Below are 27,037 nucleotides of genomic sequence, written 5' to 3'. Positions count from 1 at the left end.
AACATAGCATAGTATTCTCTATTCATCGGATCCCAACAAACACAACATGTAGCATTACAGATAGATGATCTTGATCATGTTAGGCAGCTCACAAGATCCAACAATGATAGCACAATTAGGAGAAGACGACCATCTAGCTACTGCTATGGACCCATAGTCCAGGGGTGAACTACTCACTCATCACCCCGGAGGCGACCATGGCGGTGAAGAGTCCTCCGGGAGATGATTCCCCTCTCCGGCAGGGTGCCGGAGGCGATCTCCTGAATCCCCCGAGATGGGATTGGCGGCGGCGTCCCTGGAAGGTTTTCCGTATCGTGGCTCTCGGTACTGGGGGTTTCGCGATGAAGACCTTAAGTAGGCGGAAGGGCAGGTCAGGAGACGTCACGGGGGCCCCACACAACAGGGCCGCGCGGGCCCCCTGTAGGCCGCGCCGCCCTACTGTGGCGGCGCCCCGTGGCCCCACTTCGTCTCTCCCTCGGACTTCTGGAAGCTTCGTGGAAAAATAGGCCCCTGGGCGTTGATTTCGTCCAATTCCGAGAATATTTCCTTACTAGGATTTCTGAAACCAAAAACAGCAGAAAACAAAGAATCGGCTCTTCGGCATCTCGTTAATAGGTTAGTGCCGGAAAATGCATAAATATGACATAAAGTATGCATAAAGCATGTAGATATCATCAATAATGTGGCATGGAACATAAGAAATTATCGATACGTCGGAGACGTATCACGCCCCCCTCTGGACTATTTAAGGGTTTCGACCTAAAAACGCGATACGGGAAGTCGAAATCGTCAGAAGCCATCCAGAACACCGCTGCCATCGTGAAACTCCGTCTCGGGACCAGAAACTCCGTTCTGGCACTCCGCCGGGATGGAGAATTGGAGGAGATCATCGCCATCATCACCACCGACGCCTCTCCATCGACCAGCCATGTTTCCCCCATCCATGTGTGAGTAATTCCCCCACTGTAGGCTGAAGGGGATGGTAGGGATTGGATGAGATTGGTCATGTAATAGCATAAGATTGTTGGAGCATAGTGCCTAGTGTTCGTAATTGGTACTTTGATGATATTGTTGCAACTTGTTATGCTTAATGCTTGTCACTAGGGCCCGAGTGCCATGATCTCAGATCTAAACATGTTATCAATTCATGATGATATTCATTGCTTTATGATCTTACCTGCAAGTTGTATACACATGTCGCTGTCCGGAACCCGAGGCCCCAAAGTGACAGTAATTGGGACAACCGGAGGGGAAGGCGGTGATGTGAGGATCACATGTGTTCACGGAGTGTTAATGCTTTGCTCCGGTGCTCTATTAAAAGGAGTACCTTAATTTCCAGTAGATTCCCTAGAGGCCCGGCTGCCACCGGCTGGTAGGACAAAAGATGTTGTGCAAGTTTCTCATTGCGAGTACGTACGACTAAATATGGAACACATGCCTATGGATTGTTTAGTACTTGGATACTGTTTTATCACTATCTGCAAATGCCCTACTTTGATTGTTACATGAGTTTCTCTCATCCATGCAACGCCCGTTCATCCATCCCTGTGCCTACAGTATTTTAATCCTGTTGTTTACTATAATCACTACTGCTGTCTTTGTTACACTGCTGCTGATATTTCACTAGTGCTACTGCTATAAAACTGTTACTACTGATAAACTCTTGCGAGCAAGTCTGTTTTCAGGTGCAGCTGAATTGACAACTCCGCTGTTAAGGCTTTCAAGTATTCTTTGACTCCCTTTGTGTCGAATCAATAAATTGGGTTTTACTTCCCGCGAAGACTGTTGCGATCCCCTATACTTGTGGGTCATCAGCGGGCTCGCGTCTGGGGGTCGCTCGCGGGTCTCCCGAGAAAGTTTACGGGATGGAGTCAGCTTGGCTGGGTTGTGGCTCGATCTGAGCTTCGCAACCTGGCCTGGCTTAGGGGCATTTTTTGTATGAGGTGGGCATAGCTGAGATGAATTGACACAAACTAACAAACACATGTTTCTCTGGAAATCTCGGTTGGGATGAGATTTGCTGGGTTGACACGAGCTACCAAACACACCCTAACAAGATAGCGGAAATGGATGGTGCATAGTCCGCAAGGTAGTGACTCAATAAGGTTAGCCACTGCACCTATCTAAGATCAATTCTTTTTCGGGATAAGTGAAATAATGAATGTCAGCACTTGCAATGATCATTAGACTTTAGAAATAATCAAGGAACAACAAAAACATGTAGAAATGTAAAGGTAGTTTGAAAAATTACTAACACAGACTTGAAAAATTACTAACACAGACTTGAAAAATTACCCTGCTAGGCCACTTGATACATGGGGCACCGTTCCTTCTCACACTGATGGTGTGTATGCTAACTATGAGTTGGATTCGGACCCTTCCACACCGTATCATTTTCAATTGAGAATTGTGAGCGGCAAAAACCACAAGTTATATGCGATAATATACATCGATGACCCTGATACAAGGGCGGTAGGGGAAAAAACATTGTGGCGATGGCACGATGTCGATAGACTGTATCGTGTCATTAGATGGTCATTGATGGAAACTTTAGATGGATTCTAGCGCCTCTCCCCTCCCGGGCTGCTCACGCGGGCGGCTCCGGAGGGAACCCCCTCACCCAACCACAAAACCCTAGATCTCGAGCCGCTCCGGCCGCTGCCGCCGCCGGCGTCGGCGGTGGTGGCGGCGCCTGGCCGCCAAAGGCGGAGGGCATGATGGGGCGGGCTCCTCTCGGCTTCTCTTCGCGTGGAGAGGGGCTGTTGCGGAGGGCCGCGGCGGCGGGTGGCGGCACCGGTGGTGCCGTGGCTGGCCGCATGGATGCACGTCGTCGCGTGGCGCCGGCGTCCTTCCAGCCTCCGAGGTGCCGGTCTGCGAGGTGCGGCAACCGGCCGTTGGCGGCGCTCGGGCCCGATCCGGGCCGGCGGGCCGCAGCCGTTCGCGACCGGCGAGATGGCGGCGGCGTCGCTTCGATCCCGGCGGCGTGGTGCTCGTGAGGCCGGAGCTCGCGGAGCTCGCGCCAGCGGGTCCGATCCGGGCCCTCGTCGCCGCTTCGCTTCGCGTCGATGCGGCCAAGCTCCGTCCGTCCCGTGTCGCCACACGGAGTGTGGTAGCAGCCGCCAGCCGCTTTGGGCTGCTGGGTGGTGCTGATGGCTGACTACTCCTCCTCGCTCGCCGTTCGCGCACGTCTCTCTTCGGTGGCATCGTTTGCTGATGATGGCTCTTTCGTTCCGGCCATGTGGACAGCGGGGTTGAAGTCAGGGCTGGAGAAATCCTGTGCGGTTGCGGACGGCGGCGACGCATGCGGGCGCCGTTACCTTCTTGAAGGCGTCGTCGACCCCTTTTTTTTCGTTCAACCCTTTCCCGGTCACCAGGGGAAACCCTAGATCCAGTTGTTGGATCAGACAGTGATGGCACTTCGGTGTCATCCCCTTGTTGGAGGCTCTGTCGAGGTTGTCCCGGGAGTCCCACAACGGTGGTTAGAGCCGGAGGTGGCCGCTACCCTGAGTGTGGTTCTTCGGAGTGCTATGTACCCTACGCCGGCGTCTGCTCGACATTGCTTCCTCTAGGTCCGGTCAGGTCCTGCCGCCCCCTCGCCTCTTCTGGGAGGGCCGTACGTCGATCTGTAGCTCCTAGAGTTAGTGTCGTTCTAGGTTTGCTGCTATGGTTGTGACGCACTTTCAAGACCCTGTGCCCCTCCGTTTTGCCTTTGTTGGCCGGTGGTTAGGCAAGGCGGGTGCTTGTAGTGTGCTAGCTTGGATGTGTGTTGTAAGCCGGATGGCACCATTTGTTCGGTTTTTGGTCCGATTCCCCTCATAAACTGGACCATGTTGTTCTCTTGTAAGCTTAATACAATGACGCGCAGCTCTCCTGCGGGTTCTCGAAAAAAAAATGCAACTGTTGCGGGCTACAGTGATGGCAGATCCGCCCTTGTGGGTTCGTTCCATCAGGTAGAGGATATTTGAGTTTCATATAGCTATTTTTAGTTTGCGTACACAATATTACATCATATGCATCCATCTATATATCTATTATGTCTATATTAAGAAGCGCATATCATTACATTTGTCTTTATTCCTTACGATGTATAATTTTCTTACATATGTATCACAAATTCGCAATGATCTTAATTTTTTCATGGTAAAATAGAGGAGCAACAACATTGGCTCGTTCTCTAGTCTTTTGGTGGTATATGGATCTCGGTGTAACTTTTTTATGTTTGTAGTCATTTATAATTTTGGCTAACCATTATAATAGATCAGGTCCTTTTCGCAAAATCAAATATACACGATTGCCAGGTTTTTTGGGGAACATGGTTGCAGATTGAACCATGTGTGCCAAACTCCATTCGTGTTTAATTGATGCTGGACATTCAGACATCGATTAAAGAAGAACAGAGTACTAGTAACATTCAATGTTTTAGCTACTCCTGCGGCCCTGACATGCCAGCGTGGCTCCCCCACTTAATTACATCCAGTGTGAAAACTGAGCAGAGCTTCCACAGTTCTTCTCCCCACTGACCACAGTAGACCCGACCTCCTACCCCGTCTTCGGCGACTCCGGCGGCATCCTGCAGCGAGGTACCTCCCTCTCCCCTCCCTGCATTCTTCTCCGGCCCCCTCTCTCCTCGCTGCACATCCTGTCCCTCTTCTCGCTGCAGGAACAGCGCGCGCCCCCTCCAGCCCGGCGACCGACGGCGAGCCGAGGCGGCGGCTGCCAGGTGCCAGCGAGGTTAGTCCTACATCATCTCGCGGCTCTTCCCTTTGACTTGCCCTTTTAGATCTTAGGTTTTGGCTGTACGAACTCCAGTTTGCGAGCTACGGGGGTTCGAGGAGAGGCATGATGGACGAAATTGTGTACGGATCAGTCAATTATTGCTACCATCAAACCATTTCTGCGATCTTTAGTTGTGAGAAATTTAAGCTAGTATGAACATGAGTTGCTTTTCAGACCCACTATGGCCAGCCTAGAGCGTGTATCACGCCCAGCTTCATTTGACAAACATGTTTTCAGGATTGAGCTTGAGTCGCTAATCCACCATGTGGCTACATATTCAAAACCTACACCAACATTCGATCTGGCCAAAAATCAAGGTCGCTGCTCTCCATAGTTTGGTGGCAACAGCATAGTCTAAAACAAATGACGGTATATATGTTCAACCATATCACGGGATGAGGTGTAGCCTTGTTTGAGTAATTGGTGGATTTATTCCACCTTCCATTTCGTTTGATTAATAAAAGGCTGTGTGCATCAACCGATGCAGAGGCCGGGGCTCACCCCATTTCGAAAAGAAAAAAAATTCCACCTTCCAGGCTGCCATGGTATTCTTTGCCAGTGATTTTCGATGTTACGTGCTAGGTGGGCGGTTGCTCGAGTCTTACGCTTAGTCAGGCTATGTGGCCTCCTTTCGTAGCAGTGAATTTAAGTTGATCTTTTGGCCGAATAGCTTTCTATCGACCTAACCAGCAGTCAGAGTGGCCAATATTATATCATACTAACATTTCTTGTTCACTGCTGTTGCAGGTTTGAATTGATCATTATGGTGAAGAAAACTGCAAAGAAAGGCTATGGTGGTGTGGCTGCATGCACCTCAAGTTCTGAACTTGCAGAAAATATGCCAAGGCAGAATTTCCGTTTAGGAGATATAACATGGGTTAAGCATGATGGCTTCTCATGGTGGCCAGCACAGGTTCTGAGCATTTTGTGTTCAACTAGCTAAATACCTTCGTTGCTGTGGGGCAACAATCTAGATTACCCAAACATGTTGAACCAGTTTGGTGCCGCGCTTGATGCCACACCCACAGTTTTTGGGCCTTTGGGCAGATTAAATTCTTTGAATTTCAAGTTAGTGAGTGAAGAGGACATCTATCGGGGTCTCCACATAGCCACAATGATTTTGCCAAAAAGGAAACTTGCCACAAGTAGCCCGCAAAATATAATATCGCACAAGTAGAGGGGAGAGGAAGGTGAACAAACCACCGCACATATTAACATATTTATAGTGGCGAAGATGTATAGAGTATGGTTCTACAATGCAATTGTGGATGCCAGTGAATATGCTTGGTGCATTCGACATCAGCATAAAATTGAACGCTGGATGCATAGTTGCATCTGTAGTAGAACAATCATATTGATCATGTATGAGTAAGTTTAAAAGTTTGGTCGAGTACCAATGCCACGACCTTTTTACTTGTATGACGCAAAGACAAAAACATTTCAGACTTTTGACAATTGTTACTTGTTCTTGATCCTAGCTTCCCATCCATATATTTAGACTCAGTTTCTATTTCTGAATTCAAGGTCATTGATGAAGCATATGTCAGTAGCAAGCCCAAGAAGAAGACCAGCTTTGATGCCCTGGTTCGACTGTATGGCACATGCCAATAGTAAGGGGTCCTATTAACATGTTAAACCTTTCTTTTCTTCCTAGTGGTGGTAATCTTCATGATAAAGGTTAATTGTTCTCATTATCTCATTTTTCAGCTTGTATGTTGACCCTTGGAAGTCTAACATGGAATTCGAAATGGTATGCACGCCTTCAATCCCATAACTCAATAACTGACAGAACTGCATTAACAAAACTTAAATCAGCTGAAATACGGAAATCAGCTTCAAGCATTATGGCCTTTTTTTTGGTTTAGTTCGGCTTTTAACTTCAGAACTATAACTAAAAAAGCTGAATTGACGCACACATATTCACGGAATTTTTATATATATTATATAAATATAGCATACGTCGTTAATGAAATTCTCACGGTTGTTTGAATTGTAACATGCTATGTTAACTAAAAGAATGTACTAATAGCACGACTCACATATGCTTTAGGGGATTGTGCAGGTAAAGCGTGCATTTTATTCATTATTGTTTCATAACTAACAAACCAACTTTGCTGATTGAATTAATCATTTTTAGGTTGATTAATTGTCTTATGATATCTCTACAAAACTGGCCATATCAATTGTATAGTCATCCTGTGTCATTTATGTGCTACTGGTAGTATCTTTTATAAATGGTTATGTTATATAAACTGTTTTTCTCTTTTACCATCCAAAAGAATTAGTTGCTATGTGTTCCCACTCATGAATGATATCTCCCCCTGATCTTTTTGAATATCAAATATTTCTCATATGAGCTCATTGTATGCAGATCCTGAAGGAAGAAAATAAGACGGCCATGGAAGCATTCCATGAGGTGCTTCAGAAGGTAGGGCAATCACCTTTGCATTGAACATGTTATGAGTCACAATTTGGTAGAGGTTGTTGAGATCCACATTTTATCTGACAAATGCAGGAACTATCTCATTTTAAGCCGCCCAGTGATCATGACGAGGAAACTGTCACCACAAAAGGTGAATTGCTGTTTTTTGCCTGGCGAATCTAATATGCACAAAAACATGCTCTTTGTATTGAACATAGTGGTCCTTGAGAAAAATATATAATCACTCATTTTATCCCTATTTATCAGTTATTTTTGTTAGCAGTTCTGGTCGTGAAATTCTTCACAATGGTGCGATTAGATGACATGTTCTAGGAGCAGTATCAGTGTCAGTATTGCTAAATTTTCACTTGTGCTGTTTTGTTTCCCTGAATCAAGTATTAATTCGCCTTGTCATCAACATAACACGTATATCTTGCTTTAATTGATACTCGACTTATCTATTTTTTTAATATTAAATGACCTGACCATATTGGCCACAGCCAAGACGTCTGCTAAGAAAGTCAGAAAGCGGGAAGGCTTAAAGCATCAATATAGTGCAGAGCAGGACCAAGAAGTTTGGGGCAATGCAAAAGCTGGAGTTGCTGTTCAGGAAGGAAGAAAGCAGAAAGGTGCGAGACAAGCAAGTCGTCTTGATAAAGGCCATGCCATAGACAAAGCTCTGAGTGAAGATTCTGCTGAAGATTTAAGAGATAAGGCACACAAGCAAGCTTCTATTGCGCGAGATAGAAAGGGCCGAACATCGGTGGTCAGAGAGGAAGGATCCAGGCGATCAGGCCGTACCAGTGTGATGGAATATCTGGAAGCATCTGAGGACAGCACATCAGAACTCCATGATACAAGTGCCAGTGAAAATGCAACCGAAGCAGGAGACATAACATCAGCGAACCGAAGTTGGCGCAAAAATGGTTCATCAACGGTGGATGGAACTCACAGTGAGATTAAAGCTATGGTTAGGGATATACTGCTGGGGGACATCATAGCCAGGCAGCATGCTGCTGAAATGGCATATGTGGATGAAGTGATCTTTGGAATCTGCGCTGCTACCGAGAAAATCGCGGTTCATGGTGCTACCACCGCTGATACCGAGGGTGGAGGGAGCATCAAGCGAGCTGCCGGCGGACTGGAGGCTGATTCAAGCAATGCTACAAAGAAACCTAGGAAGGGGGAAGTGATAGATCTGGAGAATGGGGACTGTCAAAACACGAAGCGTAACAATTCCTCAAAGAGAAATGATTCCAACTCTCCTCGTGTAAGTAGACTCTCCATACTTGTGAATATGATGTTGCATTTCATAACCTAATTTGATCAACTCCAACAGAGCACGGGTGCAGCAATGGAGGGGTCGGAGCAACGTAACACACGCGCCAAATCAAGATTATGCAGAGCCTAGGTCTGGTTGCTCCACTCACCGAGAAGGGATTTGTTGCCGCCACCACCTATTAATAATTCCAAGTTCCCATGCTACTGGTTCTGCATGATAACCTGTAGTTATGGTGCCGAATTTAATCAATTTTCTGGCAATAAGTTAGATCTCATGGAAAAAATCGTTTGTCGTCCATGCGCTTCATTTCTCTTCAGATTTCTTCAATGAACCTGGAAAGGATTCAAAGAGTCATGAATTCCTGCTGAAATTGTTGTAAAGAATTCAGAGTCATATCTGTCTGGTCATGTATGTACTTCAATAATTCAATAAAGTCATAACATCTGGAAAGCATGGATTATTCCCCGTGGTAGCCAGGTTGTTTTGAGATGCAACTCAATTGTTTTTCCATAAAAACTTACACAAGTAAGTATCAACCTAATATGTACATGAGAAAATTTCATTTCAATGTTGAAACCGGGTGCATGTGCACCCGGGTCATCTGGATATTTCCCATTTTACTACATATTGTTTGGTAACTTTTTGCAGACTATCAGTGTTCACATGCACAAAACGTGTCCATGAAAGTCTTTGTGTGCATTATGTGTTGCGGACTGAACCAAGATGTTCGAAATGTGTCCATATAAGTCTTGTTGTTTCTATTAGAGTAAAATACACCACAAGATGTTCAAAATGTGTCCATAGAAGTCTTGTTGTTTCTACTAGAATAAAATACATCACGGGTTCTAAAAGTATTCGAGGGTGCCAAGTTAGTCCTAATACTACAAAAATGCATATTGAGGTTCTAAAAGTTTGTTAAGTGTGTCACTTGAGGTCCTATTCAGGCTACATTAGCTTTGACTTGCACGCGTGGTAGGTTGACCGGTACCATGTGGCAATATTTTGTACAAAAGTCCCCCAAAATTTCTCTCTTGTAAAGTTGTGGCCCTTCTCCTTCACATTTATTCGTCCATGCCTTCTCTCTCCTAGACTTGATTGTTGTTTGTTTCTACTAGCTTTGTATCCCAACACGCAAAAGCCCAACAAATTAGAGTCTAGAACTACATGTATTATTCCTGTTGGTATCATGCATTTAAGTTGTAAGCGGTCTGGTGTTTAAGTACCTCTGTCCATAAATAGATGCCAAAAGTTTATCTAAATTTGAATGTATCTAGTCACGATTTAGTGTATAGATACATCCGAATTTGAATAAATCTTTGGCATCTATTTATGGACGGAGGGAGTACATGATTACAAAGTGTACCCCTGCATCAGCCGAACAAGATCTGAGGAGACAATTTGGTTGTGATGGTGGGCTACTATGATAGGGGTGGAAGAAAATGGCCACAAATTTGAAAGGTAACACTTGGGGTTGGGGAGGGGGGGGGGGGGGGGGGGTAAATATTCTCACCTGGAAGTGGTCAACCTGCCACTTGTGCAAGTCAAAGCTGATGTAACCTAGATAGGACCTCAAGTGACATACATAACAAGCTTTTATGACATCAGTATGCACTTCTATAGTTTTGGGACTAACTTGACACCCCTCGAATTGTTTTAGGACCAGTCATATATTTTACTCTTTCTACTATACATTATGAGATTGTTTGATGTAGGATTCTTAAAACTCATGAATAGGAAAACCACAAGATTAAAATGTCATGTCTTACATGAAATTTCTTCAAGGAACGCTTGACTCACCGGAAAACCAAAAGAACTGTGCACATAGGGGAAACAATCGGAGGATGAAAATCTTACAAAATCTCTATGGCATTCCTTTGGATCAAACGAGTCCTACAGGTTTCAACAGTTTCAACTCAGGTAATCTTGCACTACTACTCAATGGGTGCGATGAAATAAGTCCGTTGCATTTTAGTAACTTAGATAAATGCTGATGCATTTTTAATATCGCCCAAAGAAATGACATCTTGATCATTTGAAAATAAAGAAACGGTCGAGAGAACTAAGGTTCATACAAAATGGAAAAAAAAATCTGTGATATCAAAACTTCTGTAAAAATTCCTCCAAATTTATCAAGTCAAAATTCCTCCAGAATTATATGGATTGACTATTGAGCCGCTCTATGGGCATTGTTACAAAATTTCGGTAACTGCATCTGTAGGAAAAGTAATGCGTATGGATTGGACCCTGCAAATTCCTTTGAGAATACTACTCCCTCCGTCTCGTGAAACTTGTCTTGATTTATCTAAATGTGGATGAAATTTAGATAAATTTGGAGCAGCTCCAAATCATGAAAGCCAGTAGATCATAAACAAGCTGAGCAGAACATAACGCTGTGGCAAAGCACAACACCACAATGATCTCCCATCTTCTAAAAAAACAATGATCTCCCATCACAAGAACACAGTATGACTCTTACAACTTAGTGCTAAACAAACCCACATTGCCTACACCAAATTGGGCTTAAATACCGTAAACACAACCATACCAAAGTACAATGGCTAAGTTCATATAAACGATGTGAAGGATCCAATACTAAATCCAGCTAGCATATTGGTTGCATAGCACCAGGTTGAGCATCCTCCAATCTCTAATCACCGATACCAGCTTTGCGGCCCGAATAAGAGATCCCAAAAGCAAAGCGAGTTCATCCCTGCAGATGTACATTTAATTATAAATTGATGTGGATGTAATATTCTTTGCTTCATTGGTTTAAAAACAAGGTCTCGTGTGCCAAATTGATAAGTAAATGGGGCTTAAGATGAAAAGTGGACAAGCTGCTAATTCATTGCTGGAAGAGTCCCAGAGCCATCTTATAACAGTTCTGGGAGCAATACACACATACATTAAGTCTTATATAGCAAGCTGAAAATACAATTAAAGAGTAATAAAGGGCACATGAGCTGCTCATTCATGCTTCAGCACACACAAAAATTAGCAGAAACATAATATCAGCATGGTATGTAAAACAGTTCAAAAAAAAAAAAAGCATGGTATGTAAAAGCGTCAAGACCCTCAAACATCAACTCTGATGTACTGGCTATGCAACATTCTTCTTTGGAATATCATAGGTTCCATAAATTATGTGAAAATTAGTGGACCTAGGCATAGCCTGGTGGCTAGGACATGCTGATACGCTGTACAGCGCCTGCGTTTGAGCTTCCGTGCTTGCATTCGCGGTGTGTACGCACCACTCTCTTAATTAAAATACCGGGGGCCTTTCCCCCCTCCAGCGTCATAAATTATGTGTAAAATAAAAGACCTAAAGTAAGACAGAGACATTTCATCCTGATAGATTTCTAAAGATATGCACTATATGTAGCAAAATAATGATAACCAGGAACCAGCAGGAGAACTTCCATTCATTCGATGGAAAATAGTTTTAATGTACAAATGAGCCCTCTAATAAGGACAGTGGGGCCCACTCACTACAGATGATGCTACTAGGTAGGAGTGCCAGAGTTGCTTCGTGCTGCACAATATCTTCATGTGCGAGGAAACCCACCTCACCCTTGTCAAGGTCACAGGGAATTCATCTATGAAAGGATGCCAATTATGTTCTTTCCATATAAGAATAGCCAGAATACCACTAGTCAAAACCAAGAGTTCCAAAATATCGTTAGTAAAAACTTAAGTGCCAAAATACCAATCCTTTTCAAAACTTCATTCCATAATACCATTATGTTCCAAGTGAGATTAACTGAGTGACAAAAAGACATTGTTACCCTTACTCTTCCTTTTCCTTGATATCTTGAGAGACGGCCAGGAGGGCGATGCGGCTGTGATTGCATAATCTCAACCACGGACTACTAGCTGGGGGTTGTTTCCTGGCTGACATCAAAGGAGGTATGCTAACCTTGGTGGTGCAGATGCGTGAGCGCGGTGTTTTGGTAACAGGCTCGATCTGCTGATGGGACTCACGGCATATTTTCCGGCGAGAACAACAACCGTGGACAAGCTGGCTCGAGTTATTATTGGCCTATACTTTCAGCCAAAAGCAAAGCTGGTTTCACATGCATCAAAACTGGTGGAAACTAGTTATAGCTAGCTACGGCAACAAACATCACGAATCTGGCCTACTCGATTTTGATGGCATGCAACACACGGGACATGACAGCAACCACGGACGGCCCATGGAGGGATAATGTAATGAGCACGACGGAGCAGAGGAAGGAGCGGCGCTGCCAACGCGGGAAAAATGCACGGTGCAAGCAGCGGAGCTGGAGGGGCGTCCGGCGGTGGCTCCTCCGCGGCCAGGAGGGGAAGAACTAAAGAAGGATCTTTCATGTGTTCAGATAAAGGGCAATTTTGGCACTTCAAATAAACTGACAACTTCATGTTCTGTTGACTAACAGAAAACGTTTGACAATATGACAGCGATGCTATTTTGGCATGAGTGATATTTTGGCACTTCCGTTTTTACTAGTGGTATTTTTAGAACCTTTTCTCCAACATGGTCACATATAATTTGATAAATTCCTAGACGTTTTAATCAAGCATGAGACTAGCTTGAATAAGGTCAACTGCGGTACTGCGATCAGCATCATCAGAGCCAGCTTGGTCAAGCAATTGCAGCAGAGAAACTCAAACGCGAGGGCCAAAATGGTCTGGTTTACCTCAGAGGATCTGGATGGGAAAATTTAGCAAATTCAGGTGGGTTTTTAATAAACCTGAGTGAAATTGCAGAACTCGTTGTTATTAGTTGTGGTATAAATATGTGACTCAAAACTTGCATATCTTACCTTATTATTTCACTGTGCGTGTATGTTTGTCTAGGTTATATTCTTGTTCTTCAAAGGTAATACATTAGCTGAAGCTACGCACTATAGTTTATCATAGATTGATTAGATATTGCACAACAGCAGACAGATAAATGCATTTCCAGATTTCCTGGTATGAAATTGTTTAATCTTTATTTGTGCAGTGACATGGCAGTACTAATCAGTAAAGAAACAAACCATGACACCTTTCCTGGTTTGAGAAGTTCTCACAGTAGCATGGAATGACTAACTTTCTACATTACAAAATAGGACAGCAAAGCAGCATAAGTTCATAAATACAAACAGAATGAGCTTGATATTTACATCTTCACGGGAGAGAAGAGAACCCCCACCAGAATAAGCAGTAACTATGAGAATAGGCTTACCGCTTAATTTGTAGTTCATAGACTTGGTTTCGACAATGATGGTGGGAATCCAAAGTACGAGTGAACACGATTGGGGAACTGGTAGCACGTTGCTCTACAGACCTTCTTAAGTTCAAAAGTCTTAACCTCCAGAGAGAAAAAATCGACGTTGTTATCCTCGGGTAACACCCCATGTAAATTATCATCCCACTGCGCTTCTCGAACCCCCCGCAGGAATAAGAATCCCTCAGTTGCACCAACTGTGAAATAGAAACATCGAGGAGGCAATGCTATAACATTTTTCTGCTGCCACTCGCTGCTGTTGTTTTGTTGAGTGGTATGATGGAGCCGAAATAAGTTAGGATTGAAATCACCGACGAGAGTAAACATCTCAAGGGCTCCTTGTGTACCATCAACAATGGTAGACATGCATACGCTCTGGTGAGGCTGATTTAGAAGCTGCAGATGGCCATAGACAATGTAAAAATCCATTATGCGTGTGTCCAGCACAAGCAACTTCTCGCTCCAAAGATCTGTCCAGTAGAAGCAGCCACTCAAGTAGTTGAAACGGGACAAGCATGGCCAAGATGGCTCACCTGTGCCCAAGGAACTCCAGGTGGGAGATGCTGCAATATACCATTGTCCCGTAACAGAAGAGAAGATAAACGTCACCAGCTTGCTTTTGTAGTGTGCCGTGCAGATCACCTTGAACGAGGTCTCATCCTCATCCTCGCCAATGGGAGCGAGCATAGGCTCGAATTCAACAAGGCGCTCTTGCTGGACTGTCATTTCCTCAGGTATTGGTGGGAGCAGCACGTACCTCCGTGACAAGGGATCGCACACAGCGAGGTTTGTGAAGGCTGCATCGGTTTCCCGCAAGGAGCTGCACTCGAGGAGGACGCGGCCGTCGCGGATGTCGCGGGCATACCACGGGGTGAGCCAACCATTGTTGGGCTTGGGGACGAAGGAGTAGGAGAAATCTGCGGCGTCGGCGAGGGCACGGGCAAGCGGGGCGGAGGGATGGGTTTCCTGGGCGGGGTGGAAGCCACCTTTGTCGGCGACGAATCCCAGAAGTGGCGGCGGATGGAGTTTGCGGTAGCGGCGGAGGAAGGAGCCTTGGGTGATGATGCGGCGGAAACGGGGGCAGGCGGTGGAGGCGCGGGCGAGCGCCGCTGGGGTGGGCAGGTGGAGGAAGATCTCTTCCAGGATCTCGTCGACGAGGTGCGGCGCCGGCGGGGCCATGGCGGCCGCCGCAGCCGGGATGGAGAGGGAATTTTTTTTTTTTTGAGCAAGGTGGGGATTGAGATGTTGGGGTTTGGGGTTTTCTTTTGGGCAGTGAGGGCATCTCCAGCGGCGACGCAACACAAAGTTACCGGACCGTCCGCGCAGACTAAATCTGGCCAAATATGCGTTAGGTTTGCGTCTTCGCGGATGCTGCGTGGACGCGGAAACTGTTAGCGTTGGGTGCATCCGGGTCCGGTTGGCAGTGAGTAGGTAAGCAAAAGATTTTTTCATTACTATTAATTGGCCAAAAGGACCATCTTTTCGGAGATGGTTAGTCGAATTAACCTAAGACTACAACGGTCGTACCTACTCGCCGTCGCGCGGCCTACACCGGCCTCGGTTACTCGCAGTCGCGGGGCCTACTACTGGCCGCCGGAAGGGCCGACACGATGGAGGCCTTATGTGCATCCGCCAGCTACCGCTGCTCCTCCTCGGCCTCGTCACGGCCGCGCTTCGCGATCCCAAATGTTGGACATGACGGTGGCGAGGGACCGGCAATGCGCGATGATTAGGTGGTGTCGTTCCCTTTTCGAGTCAGTGAGTGCCGCCTCGTCCATGTCGTTGGAGTCGGATGAGGTTCCCGCGGGGAACCCCATTGGCGACACAGGAGGTGGACTGCGTGTCGCGTGCAGCGCCACCCTCAATGGTCCTGCCTTGCTATCGTAGACGCGTGGAATGATCCCTACCCACATGGGGGAGTTAAGGTTGCGGCGGGAGAGGGCGCTACGCTTGGTCGAAGATGTGTGCAAGCCGCTCTGGGGCTCTTGCCTCACCGACAATGAGTCGTCTCCACGCGGCCAAAAAAGGAGTAAATTACATAAAACTACCATAATTGGGGCTATGTTAACATGTCAGTACCTATTTTGCTATTCTTTAAGAAAAAATTATCACGTCCGAGGAAGTGTTGCAAAGCCCACTAATTTTCATCTTGAGTGCATTTTAATATAGTTGATGATAGGTGGGACTCATCATCTATAGAGATGACTAGTCTACAAAACCTATCCCGTCAGCATGCTTGACTTTCTCCCTCTTCACAGTCAAATACCACCTCCCCCATTGTTCACCGGAGGTAGACTGCGGGAACAACACAATGCCGAGGAAAATCATCGATACCATCCTCTTCATGGTACTAGCCATCATAATCGCGTTGTCCCCCTATTAATTCGTCCCCAGCTACCACCGTTGTCGGCGCCCCCGTTATGGCACGGTGATGCCTTCGCACAGGGGCAGGACCGACTGGTTCTAGGTGGCCGAGTCTGACGCCAATGACATCGGTGAGGGGAGGAGCTTTTGAGCTCCCCCTGACTGGGAGGGACAAGGACGCCTCTAGGCTGTCGTGGAGATTGTACACCGGGACCAACGAAGGTGAGATGAGCATCAAAGCGCTCGATCTCCGGGAGAAAATCCCGACGAGAGGATCAGGAACTTGGGCGTCCTCTGGTCTCCATGCAGGAGGTGGATGGAGGCTAGTTGGAGATCATTAGGTCCATAGAAAAACACTTTGTGTCTTCGTCCTTTCCCAGGAGGCGGCGACGCGTAACTTCTCCCGATCTCCATCACCTTCGGCTAGGACGTTGATCTTGGTCTCGTCTCTCCCTGCTTGCCGCCCCGGCGGTGGCAGGAGGGAGGGGACCTTGTTCCTCCGTTCTGGCCTTGTAGTTAGGGTTAGGTTTTTTCCTGTTGGGATGGTGGCAGCGGCATCCGGGCAAATAAATTTGTCTCAACTCTACTCCCACACCGGCGACGACCTTATAGGCGACGCCTTGGAGTTGATGGCAACGTGTGCTGGTCGGTACTTCAGATCTACAGCTTGATCTTCTCGTCGTTCTTCAAATCTGGCGAGTCCGATTTCTCGTTGTGTCGCTAGCGTTCATTATTATCAGCAACGGCTGGCGGTGGGGCAAGATTGTTCTTCTGGAGTGACAAATCTTGGTCCAAGAGAGCACGGTGATGTCCCCCGGTCATCGTCATGCCACACCGACAAGGAGGCCTATTCATGGACTCAGAAAGCCTCATTGGTGATGGTGTTTTTTTCTCGGATCTTGCAATAGTGGAGGCTCGGCGTCTCTTTCAGTGTCTGTCTCGGCGGCGTTGAAGTTGGGCGGCGGGTGCTGGTTACGGTGGTTGCAGAAACCCTAAGAATCGTTTTGTATTTCTCGATCATTTGTGATTTTCTTTGCAAATTCAGGATAATCATTTTATTTTGGTTTGCCTTTTAGTTTTCAAAGGTGTTGCTCCGTGTAATTTTTTTCCGATTATTGAAATATTGGTTTGCCTTTTAGTGAGTTCACTCATTGGATTTTACTCGCTACAACATGGATCCCTTTCACCACGGAGTAACTCAGCAGCAGGCAGCAGCGCCACGTGGCGGGAAGCACACGGGCCGCCTCATCACCTCCTCTTCCGCTTCTCTCCACTTCCACACATTGCTCCCCGCCATTTTCTCTCCCTCTCTCCAATGGCGCCCGCGCCCACCACCCCCTCCTTCCTCCGCCCTCCGCCGGCGCTACCCCACCATCGCGTCCGCCTCCCCGCCCCTCCTCCCTCCGCGTCCTTCCGCCTCGCCGAGATCCTCGGCGGCCGCGGCCTCTGCAACGGCGAGGTCGGCATCCGCAAGGAGCTCTCCTCGCCCAGCCCGCCTCCTCCGTCCACGCCCACGCCCACGGGAGAATCATCCTCGCCAGCCAACGCAGATGAGCCGCCAGCCGTCGACCCGGACGCTTTCGAGAAAGAGATGATGGGCCTCACGGGCGGCTTCCCCGGCGGCGAGGTCGGGCTCAAGGACTTCGTGGCCAAGAACCCGCCTCCTCCTCCCCCCAAGAAGACCCAGCCGGCCTCCCCCACGGCCGTGGTTCCGGCGGGGAGGCCGAGGGCGCCCGAGCTGCCGCTGTTCCTCCCGGGCATGGTTGTGCTGGTCAAGAACCCCATGAACGCCTACCACATGTACTGCGGGATCGTGCAGCGCGTCACCGACGGGAGGGTCGGGGTGCTCTTCGAGGGGGGCAACTGGGACAGGCTCATCACCTTCGGCGTCGGCGAGCTCGAGGGCAGGGAGAAGGGCCCGCCCATGGTGAACCCCAAGTCGGTGGTGCTCGAGGCGCTCGTCGGGGACGATGAGGAGGAGGCCCAGAAGAAGAAGGAAGCGGAAGGCGCCGCCGCAAAGGCCTGATGTACCATATGCTTCAGCTTCTTGTCCTTGTATCTATGTATATGTATCTGTATCTGCAAGCCTTGTGTATGTGTATATCTACTTGAGATGTTGCGAAGTTGAGAGCGAGTCTGAACTCCGATTCGCTAAACTGCACATGTCACATGGCAATGATGCTGCTTATTGTGCACTACACCGTTTTTTAGTGCTGTCCCCGCTGGTCATGCTACATACTCCCTCTAATTTAGTTTGCCAACACATACTACCTTATGGATCAGAGGATATGCTTATGGGAGAAATACTGTAATTCAGAAGAAATCTTGTTTAGGCGTCAAAACATTTCAGTCACCATATTGCCTGCTGCAAACCAAACATTACGGCACGAGAATTTTTTCACCTCTTCGCACCTTTTCTAGCCGTGGAGTTAAGCTGGCATTTTGGTGGAACCAGCAGTGGGAGTGCCTAATATCAAATTATCAACACTACCATTTCTTGTTTAGTGCTGCTGTAGGTTTCAACTGATCATTACGGTGAAGAAAACCGCAGAGAAAAATTATGGTGGCATGGCTGCATGCACATCAGGTTCTGAACTTTCAGAAAATAAGCCAAGGTAGAATTTGAATTTTTGAACTGATCATTACGGTGAAGAAAACCGCAGAGAAAAGTTATGGCAGCATGGCTGCATGCACATTAGGTTCTGAACTTTCAGAAAATAAGCCAAGGCAGAATTTCTGTTTGAGCTGAACTTTCAGAAAATAAGCAAGGCAGAAATTCTATTTGAGCTTGAACTTTCAGAAAATAAGCCAAGGCAGAATTTCTGTTTGAATTTGAACTTTCAGAAAATAAGCTAAGGCAGAATTTCCGTTTGAGCTGAACTTTCAGAAAATAAGCAAGGCAGAACTTCTATTTGAGCTTGAACTTTCAGAAAATAAGCCAAGCTAGATTTTCTGTTTGAGCTTGAACTTTCAGAAACGTTATAGCGCCATGGCTGAACTTTCAGGTTTGAGCTTGAGTCGCTAAACCCACCATCTGGGTACCAGCATTCTGGCCATAAATCAAGGTCAGTGCTCTCTATATTCTGGTGGATGCATGTTTCTCTAGTTTATACTCTTGTTCTTTAAAGGTAACATACCAGCTAGCTATCATAGATTGGTTCGATATTCCAGAGCAGCAGATGGATAAATGCATTTCCTGGTATGACATTGTTGCATCTTTATTTTTGCAGTCACATGGCAATGCTGATCACATGTACATAAACAAACCATGGCAGCTTTCCAGGTATGATAAGTTCTCCCAGAAACATGGAGCAATTTACTTTTTTACATTACAAATTGGGGCAGAAAAGTACCATAATTCATAAATACAAACATAATAAGCTTGCTATTTACAGATTCACAGGAGTGAATATCCAACAGAAGAAGCACTACCGTGAAAAGCAGGCTTACCGCTTTGCAGTTCATAGGCTTGGTTTCGACAATGGTGGTGGGAAGCCAAAGTAGGAGTGAACACGAGTGGGGAAATTATAGTATGTTGCTTTACAGACCTGCTTAAGTTCAAAAGTCTTGACATCCAGAGAAAAGAATTCAACATCCTTACCGAAGCCCAACACGAACTTGTGTAAAGTATCATCCCACTGAGCTCTTCCAACACAACGAAGAAATAAGAATCCCTCAGTTGCACCCACTGTCGAATAAAGACATCCGCGAGGCAACGCTGTAACATCTTTCTGCAGCCACTCGCTGGAAGATCCACCGATGTTTTGTTGAGTGGTATGATAGAGATAAAATGTGGTAGGTTCTTCAATACCGACGAGAGTAAACATCTCAAGGGCTCCTTCTGCACCATCAACGACGGTGGACATGCACACGCTCTGTCGAGGCTGATTTGTAAGCTCCAGATGGTCAGCGAGAACATCAACCGTGGAAAACTTCATTGTGCCCGTGTCCAGCACGAGCAACTTCAGCTTGTCGCACCAAAGAGATGTCCAGTAGAAGCAGCCACGCAGGTAGTTGAAACGGTACATCCGTTTCCAAGAGGGCTCAACTGTGCCCAAAGATCTCCAGCTGGGAGATGCAGCAATACACCATTGTCCGGTGACGGAAGAGAAGACGAACGCCACCAGCTTGATTTTGTAGTACGCTGTGCAGATCACCTTGAACGAGGTCTCATCCTCGTCCTCGCCAATGGGAGCGAGCATAGGCTCGAATTCAAGAAGGCGCTCCTGCTGGACTGCCATTTTCTTGGGTATGGGTGGGAGCAGCACGTATCTCCGAGACAAGGGATCGCACACCGCCAGGCGTGTGAAGACAGAACTGATTCCGAACTGGTGGCCGCAGTCGCCGCACTCGAGGAGGACGCGGCCGTCGCGGACGTCACGGGGACACCAGGGACTGCGCGGTCCATCGTTGGGCTTGGGGACGAAGGAGTAGGAGAAATCTGCGGCGCCTGCGAAGGCACGGGCAAGCGGGGCGGAGGGATGGGGTTCCCCGGCAGGGTGGAAGCCACCTTTGTCGGCGATGAACCCCAGGAGTGGCGGCGGATGGAGTTTGTGGAAGCGGCGGAGGAAGGGGCGCGCGGTGATGATGCGGCGGAAGGAGGCGCAGGCGGTGGAGGCGCGGGCGATCGCGGCCGTGGTCGGCAGGCGGATGAATATCTCTTCCAGGATCTCGTCGGCGAGGTGCGGCGCCGGCGGGGCCATGGCGAGCGGGGCCGCCGGGGTGGAGAGCAAGGTGGGGATTAAGAGATTGGGATTCGTTTTTTTTTTTCTGTTTTTGTTAAAGATAAGACCTCGTGGCCCGATTTTATAGCTAAATGCTTCACACGGCCGAAAACCTTTTTTAGCCCGAGTTACATGTAGTCCGGTTTCGTTTTTATTTTTTACTTTTGATTTTATTGTTTCAGTTTTTCTTTAAAAAATACATAGACTTAGAGAATGTTGGAATCTATCAATGCATAAATTTTTAGATTGAAAATATATTGTATTTTGCCCTCAGTAAAAATGATAAAATCAAGATTATAGTGTACTTTTCATTACTATTCATCAATGATGAAATCGGGATTTGTTATTTTTGTCGAGTCCAAAATATAATGTATTTCAATATGAAAATTTACATATCGACAGATTCCAACATTCTCTATATCATGGTATTTTTTTAATTTTTTGACATGTGTAATTGATATTTTCATAGATTCAAAAAATATCCTAAGTGTGGCTCGACCCCACTCCCACCAAACGGTACGACAATAGTTTGAAACCATACAACATACACACACAACATCATCTGCGAGCCACGATCACACCCGGATAAAGGAAGGAAGGTCTACACACATATCACACCAAGCTAACAAGTTTGGTTACAGGATATTCCGTGGAGCGGGTCAAATAGATAAAATAGAGATGTAGCTCAGGCTCAAGTCCTTGGCGTCTAGCCTCCTAACCTCGTATCGTCTCGTCCAGCTACGTTCGGTCTCTCGGTCTTACCAGTACTGTTCTACACAGGTAGAAACCGTCAGCGGGGTTACAAATAATTTTTCCTTCGATAGTTAGCTTATTGCAAATGTTCCAAAAATCCAGCAAAGTGCCGCAAAGGTAAACCAAGCCAATCTATGAAGGGGGCCCGAGTCTGCGAGATTGCTAAGAAGTCTGCAGCTCACGCTGGATTCCACTCACAGTGCAAGAGTTCCCTCACCCATGTCCACATGAAGCCCGCCATATGGCACGAGAAGAAGATGTGGTTGCAATCCTCTGGTTCCCGAGAGAGAGTGCATAACCCATTAGATGGGTCGTGGCTTTTAGCCACCTGGACACTGGATGGAAGTCCTCCTCGGATGAGCTGCCAGAGGAAGATTTTAATTTTTAGCGGACACTAGTGCACCACACCTCCTTGAAGTGTGTGACCACCGCTCCCTGCGATAAGCTAAGGTATACCGACCGAGTGGCGAACTCCCCGGAGGCCTCCAAGGACCAGGACAAAATGTTGTTTTGGTCCTCGATGGGCAGCCCTTGTATCTCCATGCATAGGTTGTCACACTCCACCGCTTCAGCTAGGCCAAACTAACGTCTGAAGCGGATGCGCCATTCCCCCGAGGCCCCCCTCCACACGTGTACCATGGACCGATCTGAAGGGTTTGGCGCAGCAATTGAATAAGCGAGGGAAACTCCCACGAAGAGGTCTCGTTCCAATCCAACAGTCAAACCAGAAGAAGGTCTATTTCCATTATGTACCTTATGCTTGATACCCAACTTGAAATACCATTAATTTTCCTGATGGCGTTCTAGAATTGGGATCCATTGGTTGGGACCTCTTTGGCAAACATGTCCCTCTCCCCAAGGTATTTTGCCCGAATCAAGCCCACCCATAGTCCCTCTATGTTTTGGTAGAACGCAATGTTCATGGTTTTGGCATTGAGGATTCCTAAACCCCCAAACTCCTTGGGCTTGCAAACCTTAGCCTAGTCCACCATGTGGTATTTCCTATTATTTTCGACTCCTTCCTAGAAGAATCAGAATTTGGGCTTGTCTATCGCGTAGTATGTGGAATCATACAACAGATAGACGCCTATAGCGAACATTGGAAGGCTTGATATGTATAGGAGTTAGTAAGCTCCAATCTCCCTGTTGTCGCTTCGTTGTGGTTGGAGAGAGCGAGATTTGTTGTTAAAGAAAGATAAACTAGGCCGAAAAAGGGAAATGGAAGAAACTAGTGTAAATCATGTCGTTTGAACTGAATAATTATTGAGAGAAAGGATTCCTGGCAAGCCAGGTCTAACTTCTCACATTGCCTACATGCTACTACCTTTGTTTCTATATTTTTGGTATGCTCTTGCTTCCTTTTTCCAACTAACCAGAGGCAGGCCAAAACGAAGGCTCAATCTATTCAAACCCTGAACCTTACGGCCGCACATGTGTCACCTCTCGTGGCAAAATTCACCAACGGAATTTCATCAAGTACACAGTTGATCAAGCCAGATGATGTGATGCCTCAGCATGAACAAGACCCAAGCGAGAAATCAACCATTTGACTCAGCCATGTCAGGAGCGGGAATGGTGCGTACCATCATGGAGTGTGGTGAAATGGACGTTGTATCCTCTCTCCTGACGAAGATTTAGCCTTAAAAAGTTTCTCCTCACTTGCACGACAGAACTACCGCCGGTGCCAACATACTAGGAGAAATTTGCCCCACAAAGAGAGGGGGAGGCGACCCAAGACCGGGCAGTACCATGAAGATGATTCTCCTAACAAGTTCGGCGAAGGTGCACTAGGAAAATGGATCACTTGATGACGGCTTAACAAGTCTCTGAATCCCACGATCTTTCCTTCGATGCCTAGGTCCTCTGATCCCTATGAGCCTCAAGCTTAAAAGAGGATGCGGTTTTACTTGGTGTGTGAAGACCTAATACCCTGATCAATTCGTGTAATCATGACTGTGGTGCATGTGGACTGTAAGTGCTCTTTTGTTTATATAATTGAGAATAACTTTCGTGACACTAGTATGCACCTTTTAACATTCACTACGATATTTGTGATGAACCGATCTTGCTAACCCACATGCCACATTCAGGAGTTTCTTCTCCCCGAAACAACTATGTGATAGTGTCATGAAACGAAGAGCCTTGTCAACATCCAACTCAATATGGGTAGTAGCGCGAGCTAACAATAGCTCATTAAGCGATTTTCTTAAGAATAGTTAACCAAAAAAATCGACTAACCTTCAAAAAAAAATTGTCCATGATGTTTTCATCTACGTACACTTCCATCATGTCATTAAATTGACTAACCCATGTCATCAATGTTCTTCCTTGTGAATCGAATTAGATACTCCTCTACTCGTGTCATCAAAGTGCCTAACCCCTTTCAGAGTTTTGGGATTACATATGCCAATATTTTTCCTTGTGAATCGAATTAGATACTCATCTATGCTTGTATTGTACCGTTGATGTACTCTGTCTGTGGGAACCTGAAAACTATGCTGGCCTATGAACGATCTACATAAGAGAAATATCAGAGTAATGGTATGACGTGTAATATTTTTGCTCTCTCATAGGTCTTGGTTTTTAAACGAAGTTGGACACTCGTCTGACTATTTGAGCGATCAAAACGGGAGGGAACCCTCATATAACAGTCACGAGTGGATCCTAGTTGTACATCTTTGCTGCATTTAGTACTCGGACCCAGCCTATACAATACCGACTTGCATAGAGCATGCTTTTGGATGGTCTCGTTCACCTAGAAGTATATATTTTAGGAGCTGAATGAGAACCACTTAACAAGGCGAATGACAGTATTAGGAAATTAAGAAGAGATGAGGAAATAAAATGGGCCCAGAGAGCTAAAGTAAGGCATATCCAAGAAGGGGGAAACAATATTAGATACTTGGGAATCCCTATTCATTATAGGAAGCTTAAAAATTCAGATTGGTACCCAGTAGAGACCCGGTTTGAAGGAAAATTGGGATGCTGGAAAGGAAAATTACTATCGTATGGCGATAGATTAGTACTTATTAATTATGTCTTAACAAGTCTTCCAATGTTCATGTTATCTTTTCTGGAAATATTCGTCGGAGTAAGGAGGCGTCTTGATTTCTATAGATCTAGATTCTTCTGGAAGTCGGATGAAGATAAGAGAAAATATAGGCTCACAAGATGGAATATAATTTGCCGACCAAAGGATCAAGGAGGTTTAGGTATTGAAGTCCTTGAACTCAAAAATAAATGTTTACTGAGTAAATGGCTCTTTAAACTACTTAATGAGGAAGGGGTGTGGCAAGAATTACTACATAACAAATACCTAAGCCAAAAAACACTTGTAGAAGTAGAGACAAAACCAACTGATTTCCCCTTTTGGAAGGGGCTCATGCGGATAAAAAAACGATTTTACTAAAGGATTTTTTAAAATTGGTAATGGTACATCGACAAGATTTTGGGAAGATATTTGGTTAGGGTAATCCTCATTAGCTAGTCAGTACCCATCTTTATATAATATTGTGAACCATAAGAATGTATTGGTGGCTCACGTATTAGCACACATACCGCTGAACATTGGTTTCAGACGTGTGCTATCTGGTAATAAGTGGACAACGTGGTTATACTTATGCCAAAGATTAATGATGGTTAATTTAAGGAATTTCTATTTTCGTGCACTCGGGTCCTTAGTTGTGCTCAGTTTTTCCCAGCCGCTTAGTTTTTCCTCAGTTTTCCCCAAGCCCTTGTCTGAAACCATCACACGTGCTGTAACGGCCGGTTGCCCGACGGTTGACCGTTATCTGCTGACTAGTGGGGCCATGTAGAGCCCGCAAAGACACGTCAGACCGTCCATCTTTGTTTGACCGTAAGCATCGCTGTATCCCTGACCAAAACGCGAACGATGGGGCTTCGGTATATCGAATGACAAGTGGGGCCATGACGCTGATACAAGGGGAAATACACGTGTAGGATTAGATTTTTAAATGGAGCTCCACAGCGATGACACAGAGGAGGTGGCATGCGGGGTGCCGAGATAAGATCGACGTCCACAAAGAACTGCATGAGGCGAGACCAGACGGATTAGATAGATATGAACTAGACGCGTTTAACCATGCAAAGAAGAGAAGAAATGGTCGAGGACATCGACGACTACCTCAAAACTTTGACTGACCGTGTCGGACACGAACGCGAGCAATGCAGATAAAACTAGTGTCTCTCCTTTCTGGCGTGTATAGATGGGTGCTAGGAGAGTGTGGTGGCGAAGGGAAAGACCTCATGGTGGTCTGTGGCGTCCAGCATAGCGGGGCGGCGTGGTCGTGCCCACAGCGGCATGCATGCATGTTCGGCATTGGCATCAACATGTACGTTCGGCACTGGTCTCAGCGGTATCTCTGGTGTGTCAGTGATCGAATGAGGGGACGAGATTGAGGGTGCATCCCGACGGTGACCTAACAATGGCGGCGAGCATAGCCGTTCCAACCATACCGATATCAGCATCGGCTTGGAGGCTGTGGTGCTCGAATAAAGGTGGGATTTGTTTCTTGTACGTCAAAATAAATTTGAAACAAGTTTCATGTTGAAGGTTAGGTAACGAAAGTTTATAACTACAAATTATACTAGCGCCATGGTGAGGTTCTTTTTGATAGAGCTGTACGATTCGGCAAACTTTTTTGACACTTTTTAGATATTCCTTGTTATTACACGTATGGCATCATGTATGGCAAATTTGGGGTCATTTGGAGATGTTCAAAAAAATCACTTTGCTTAAGCGCGTGCCGTTTCGTCTCACTGAAACCAGCTTTTCTAAAAATGTGATTTTTTTCTACCTTCTCTAAATGACCTCAAATTTCATACAGATGATCTTCTATACATAGATAGATAGATTGTTTCGTTTTTTACATTTTTCAAACTTTTCATTTCCCTTTATAATACCCAATTGATTTTTAGGTCAAAACCTCGAAAAACAGCATCATGTATGGCATCATTTTCATCCTAAATTTCAAATTTTGTGAAACTTTCCCTTTTAGATATTCCTTGTTGTTATAGGTATGGCAACATGTATGCCAAACTTGGTTACGTCTCACTGAAACCAGCTTTTGTAACAAGTTAGGTTTTTTCGACCTTCTCTAAAGGGATTTTTTTCTACCTTCTCTAAATGACCTCAAAAATCATACAGACGATCTTCTATACAAAGATAGGTAGATTGTTTCATTTTTACATTTTTTTGAACTTTTATTTCCCTATAATACCCATTTGATTTGCAGGTCAAAACCTCGAAAGTTAACATAAGTAGATGGTGAACCCTCCCAAACTTCAAATACAGAGATAGATAGATTGTTTCGTTTATCATTTTTACCGTGAATAGTAATGGCTACAAGAAATTGGTGATGGTTTATCATTTTTTGCGTGAAAAGTAATGGTTACAACAAATCGGTGATGGTTTATCATTTTTTCTGTGAAAATTAATGGCTACAACAAAT

At 46.0% G+C, this 27,037-nt stretch overlaps 4 protein-coding genes across 5 annotated transcripts; 2 read left to right on the top strand and 2 right to left on the bottom strand.

The window, feature by feature from the left end:
- The first annotated feature begins 4,432 nt into the window (after nucleotides 1-4,432).
- Nucleotides 4,433-8,933, top strand: LOC127308461 (uncharacterized). Its single transcript, XM_051339288.2, has 9 exons — nucleotides 4,433-4,580; nucleotides 4,661-4,731; nucleotides 5,524-5,689; nucleotides 6,301-6,386; nucleotides 6,484-6,526; nucleotides 7,148-7,204; nucleotides 7,292-7,349; nucleotides 7,699-8,468; nucleotides 8,538-8,933. The coding sequence occupies exons 3-9, from the start codon at nucleotides 5,540-5,542 to the stop codon at nucleotides 8,607-8,609; spliced, it is 1,236 nt and encodes a 411-aa protein (XP_051195248.1). The 5' UTR covers nucleotides 4,433-4,580; nucleotides 4,661-4,731; nucleotides 5,524-5,539; the 3' UTR covers nucleotides 8,610-8,933.
- A 1,921-nt stretch (nucleotides 8,934-10,854) lies between these two features.
- On the bottom strand, nucleotides 10,855-14,982 carry LOC127308462 (uncharacterized). Of its 2 annotated transcripts, none has more exons than XM_051339289.2 (2): nucleotides 13,684-14,982; nucleotides 10,855-11,190 (listed from the first exon to the last, which is right to left on the bottom strand). In XM_051339289.2, the coding sequence occupies exon 1, from the start codon at nucleotides 14,902-14,904 to the stop codon at nucleotides 13,699-13,701; it is 1,206 nt and encodes a 401-aa protein (XP_051195249.1). In that variant the 5' UTR covers nucleotides 14,905-14,982; the 3' UTR covers nucleotides 10,855-11,190; nucleotides 13,684-13,698. The 2 variants fall into 2 exon arrangements, with proteins under 2 accessions (XP_051195249.1, XP_051195250.1); XM_051339290.2 differs by lacking the exon at nucleotides 10,855-11,190 and having other exon boundaries at nucleotides 13,935-14,121; nucleotides 14,259-14,982.
- Nucleotides 14,983-17,355: 2,373 nt separating this feature from the next.
- On the top strand, nucleotides 17,356-18,287 carry LOC127308465 (NAD(P)H-quinone oxidoreductase subunit S, chloroplastic). Its single transcript, XM_051339292.2, has one exon. The coding sequence runs from the start codon at nucleotides 17,405-17,407 to the stop codon at nucleotides 18,113-18,115; it is 711 nt and encodes a 236-aa protein (XP_051195252.1). The 5' UTR covers nucleotides 17,356-17,404; the 3' UTR covers nucleotides 18,116-18,287.
- A 1,088-nt stretch (nucleotides 18,288-19,375) lies between these two features.
- Nucleotides 19,376-20,852, bottom strand: LOC127308464 (uncharacterized). The gene has a single exon (XM_051339291.1). The coding sequence runs from the start codon at nucleotides 20,790-20,792 to the stop codon at nucleotides 19,551-19,553; it is 1,242 nt and encodes a 413-aa protein (XP_051195251.1). The 5' UTR covers nucleotides 20,793-20,852; the 3' UTR covers nucleotides 19,376-19,550.
- Nucleotides 20,853-27,037: the final 6,185 nt, after the last annotated feature.

The sequence above is a fragment of the Lolium perenne genome, chromosome 6 (assembly GCF_019359855.2).
Source record: "Lolium perenne isolate Kyuss_39 chromosome 6, Kyuss_2.0, whole genome shotgun sequence".
Lineage (NCBI taxonomy): Eukaryota > Viridiplantae > Streptophyta > Magnoliopsida > Poales > Poaceae > Lolium > Lolium perenne.
Note: the sequence above shows the minus strand (reverse complement) of the source record. Positions and strands in the feature narration are given on the sequence as shown.

What these genes read in the sequence shown, in the direction of transcription:
- LOC127308461 (XM_051339288.2), top strand. Translation starts at nt 5,540, where the DNA reads ATGGTGAAGAAAACTGCAAAGAAAGGCTATGGTGGTGTGGCTGCATGC. An exon ending in TCCATGAGGTGCTTCAGAAG is followed by an intron (nt 7,205 to 7,291) that starts GTAGGGCAATCA and finishes TGACAAATGCAG; the next exon opens with GAACTATCTCATTTTAAGCC. An exon ending in ATGATTCCAACTCTCCTCGT is followed by an intron (nt 8,469 to 8,537) that starts GTAAGTAGACTC and finishes CAACTCCAACAG; the next exon opens with AGCACGGGTGCAGCAATGGA.
- LOC127308462 (XM_051339289.2), bottom strand. Translation starts at nt 14,904, where the DNA reads ATGGCCCCGCCGGCGCCGCACCTCGTCGACGAGATCCTGGAAGAGATC.
- LOC127308465 (XM_051339292.2), top strand. Translation starts at nt 17,405, where the DNA reads ATGGCGCCCGCGCCCACCACCCCCTCCTTCCTCCGCCCTCCGCCGGCG.
- LOC127308464 (XM_051339291.1), bottom strand. Translation starts at nt 20,792, where the DNA reads ATGGCCCCGCCGGCGCCGCACCTCGCCGACGAGATCCTGGAAGAGATA.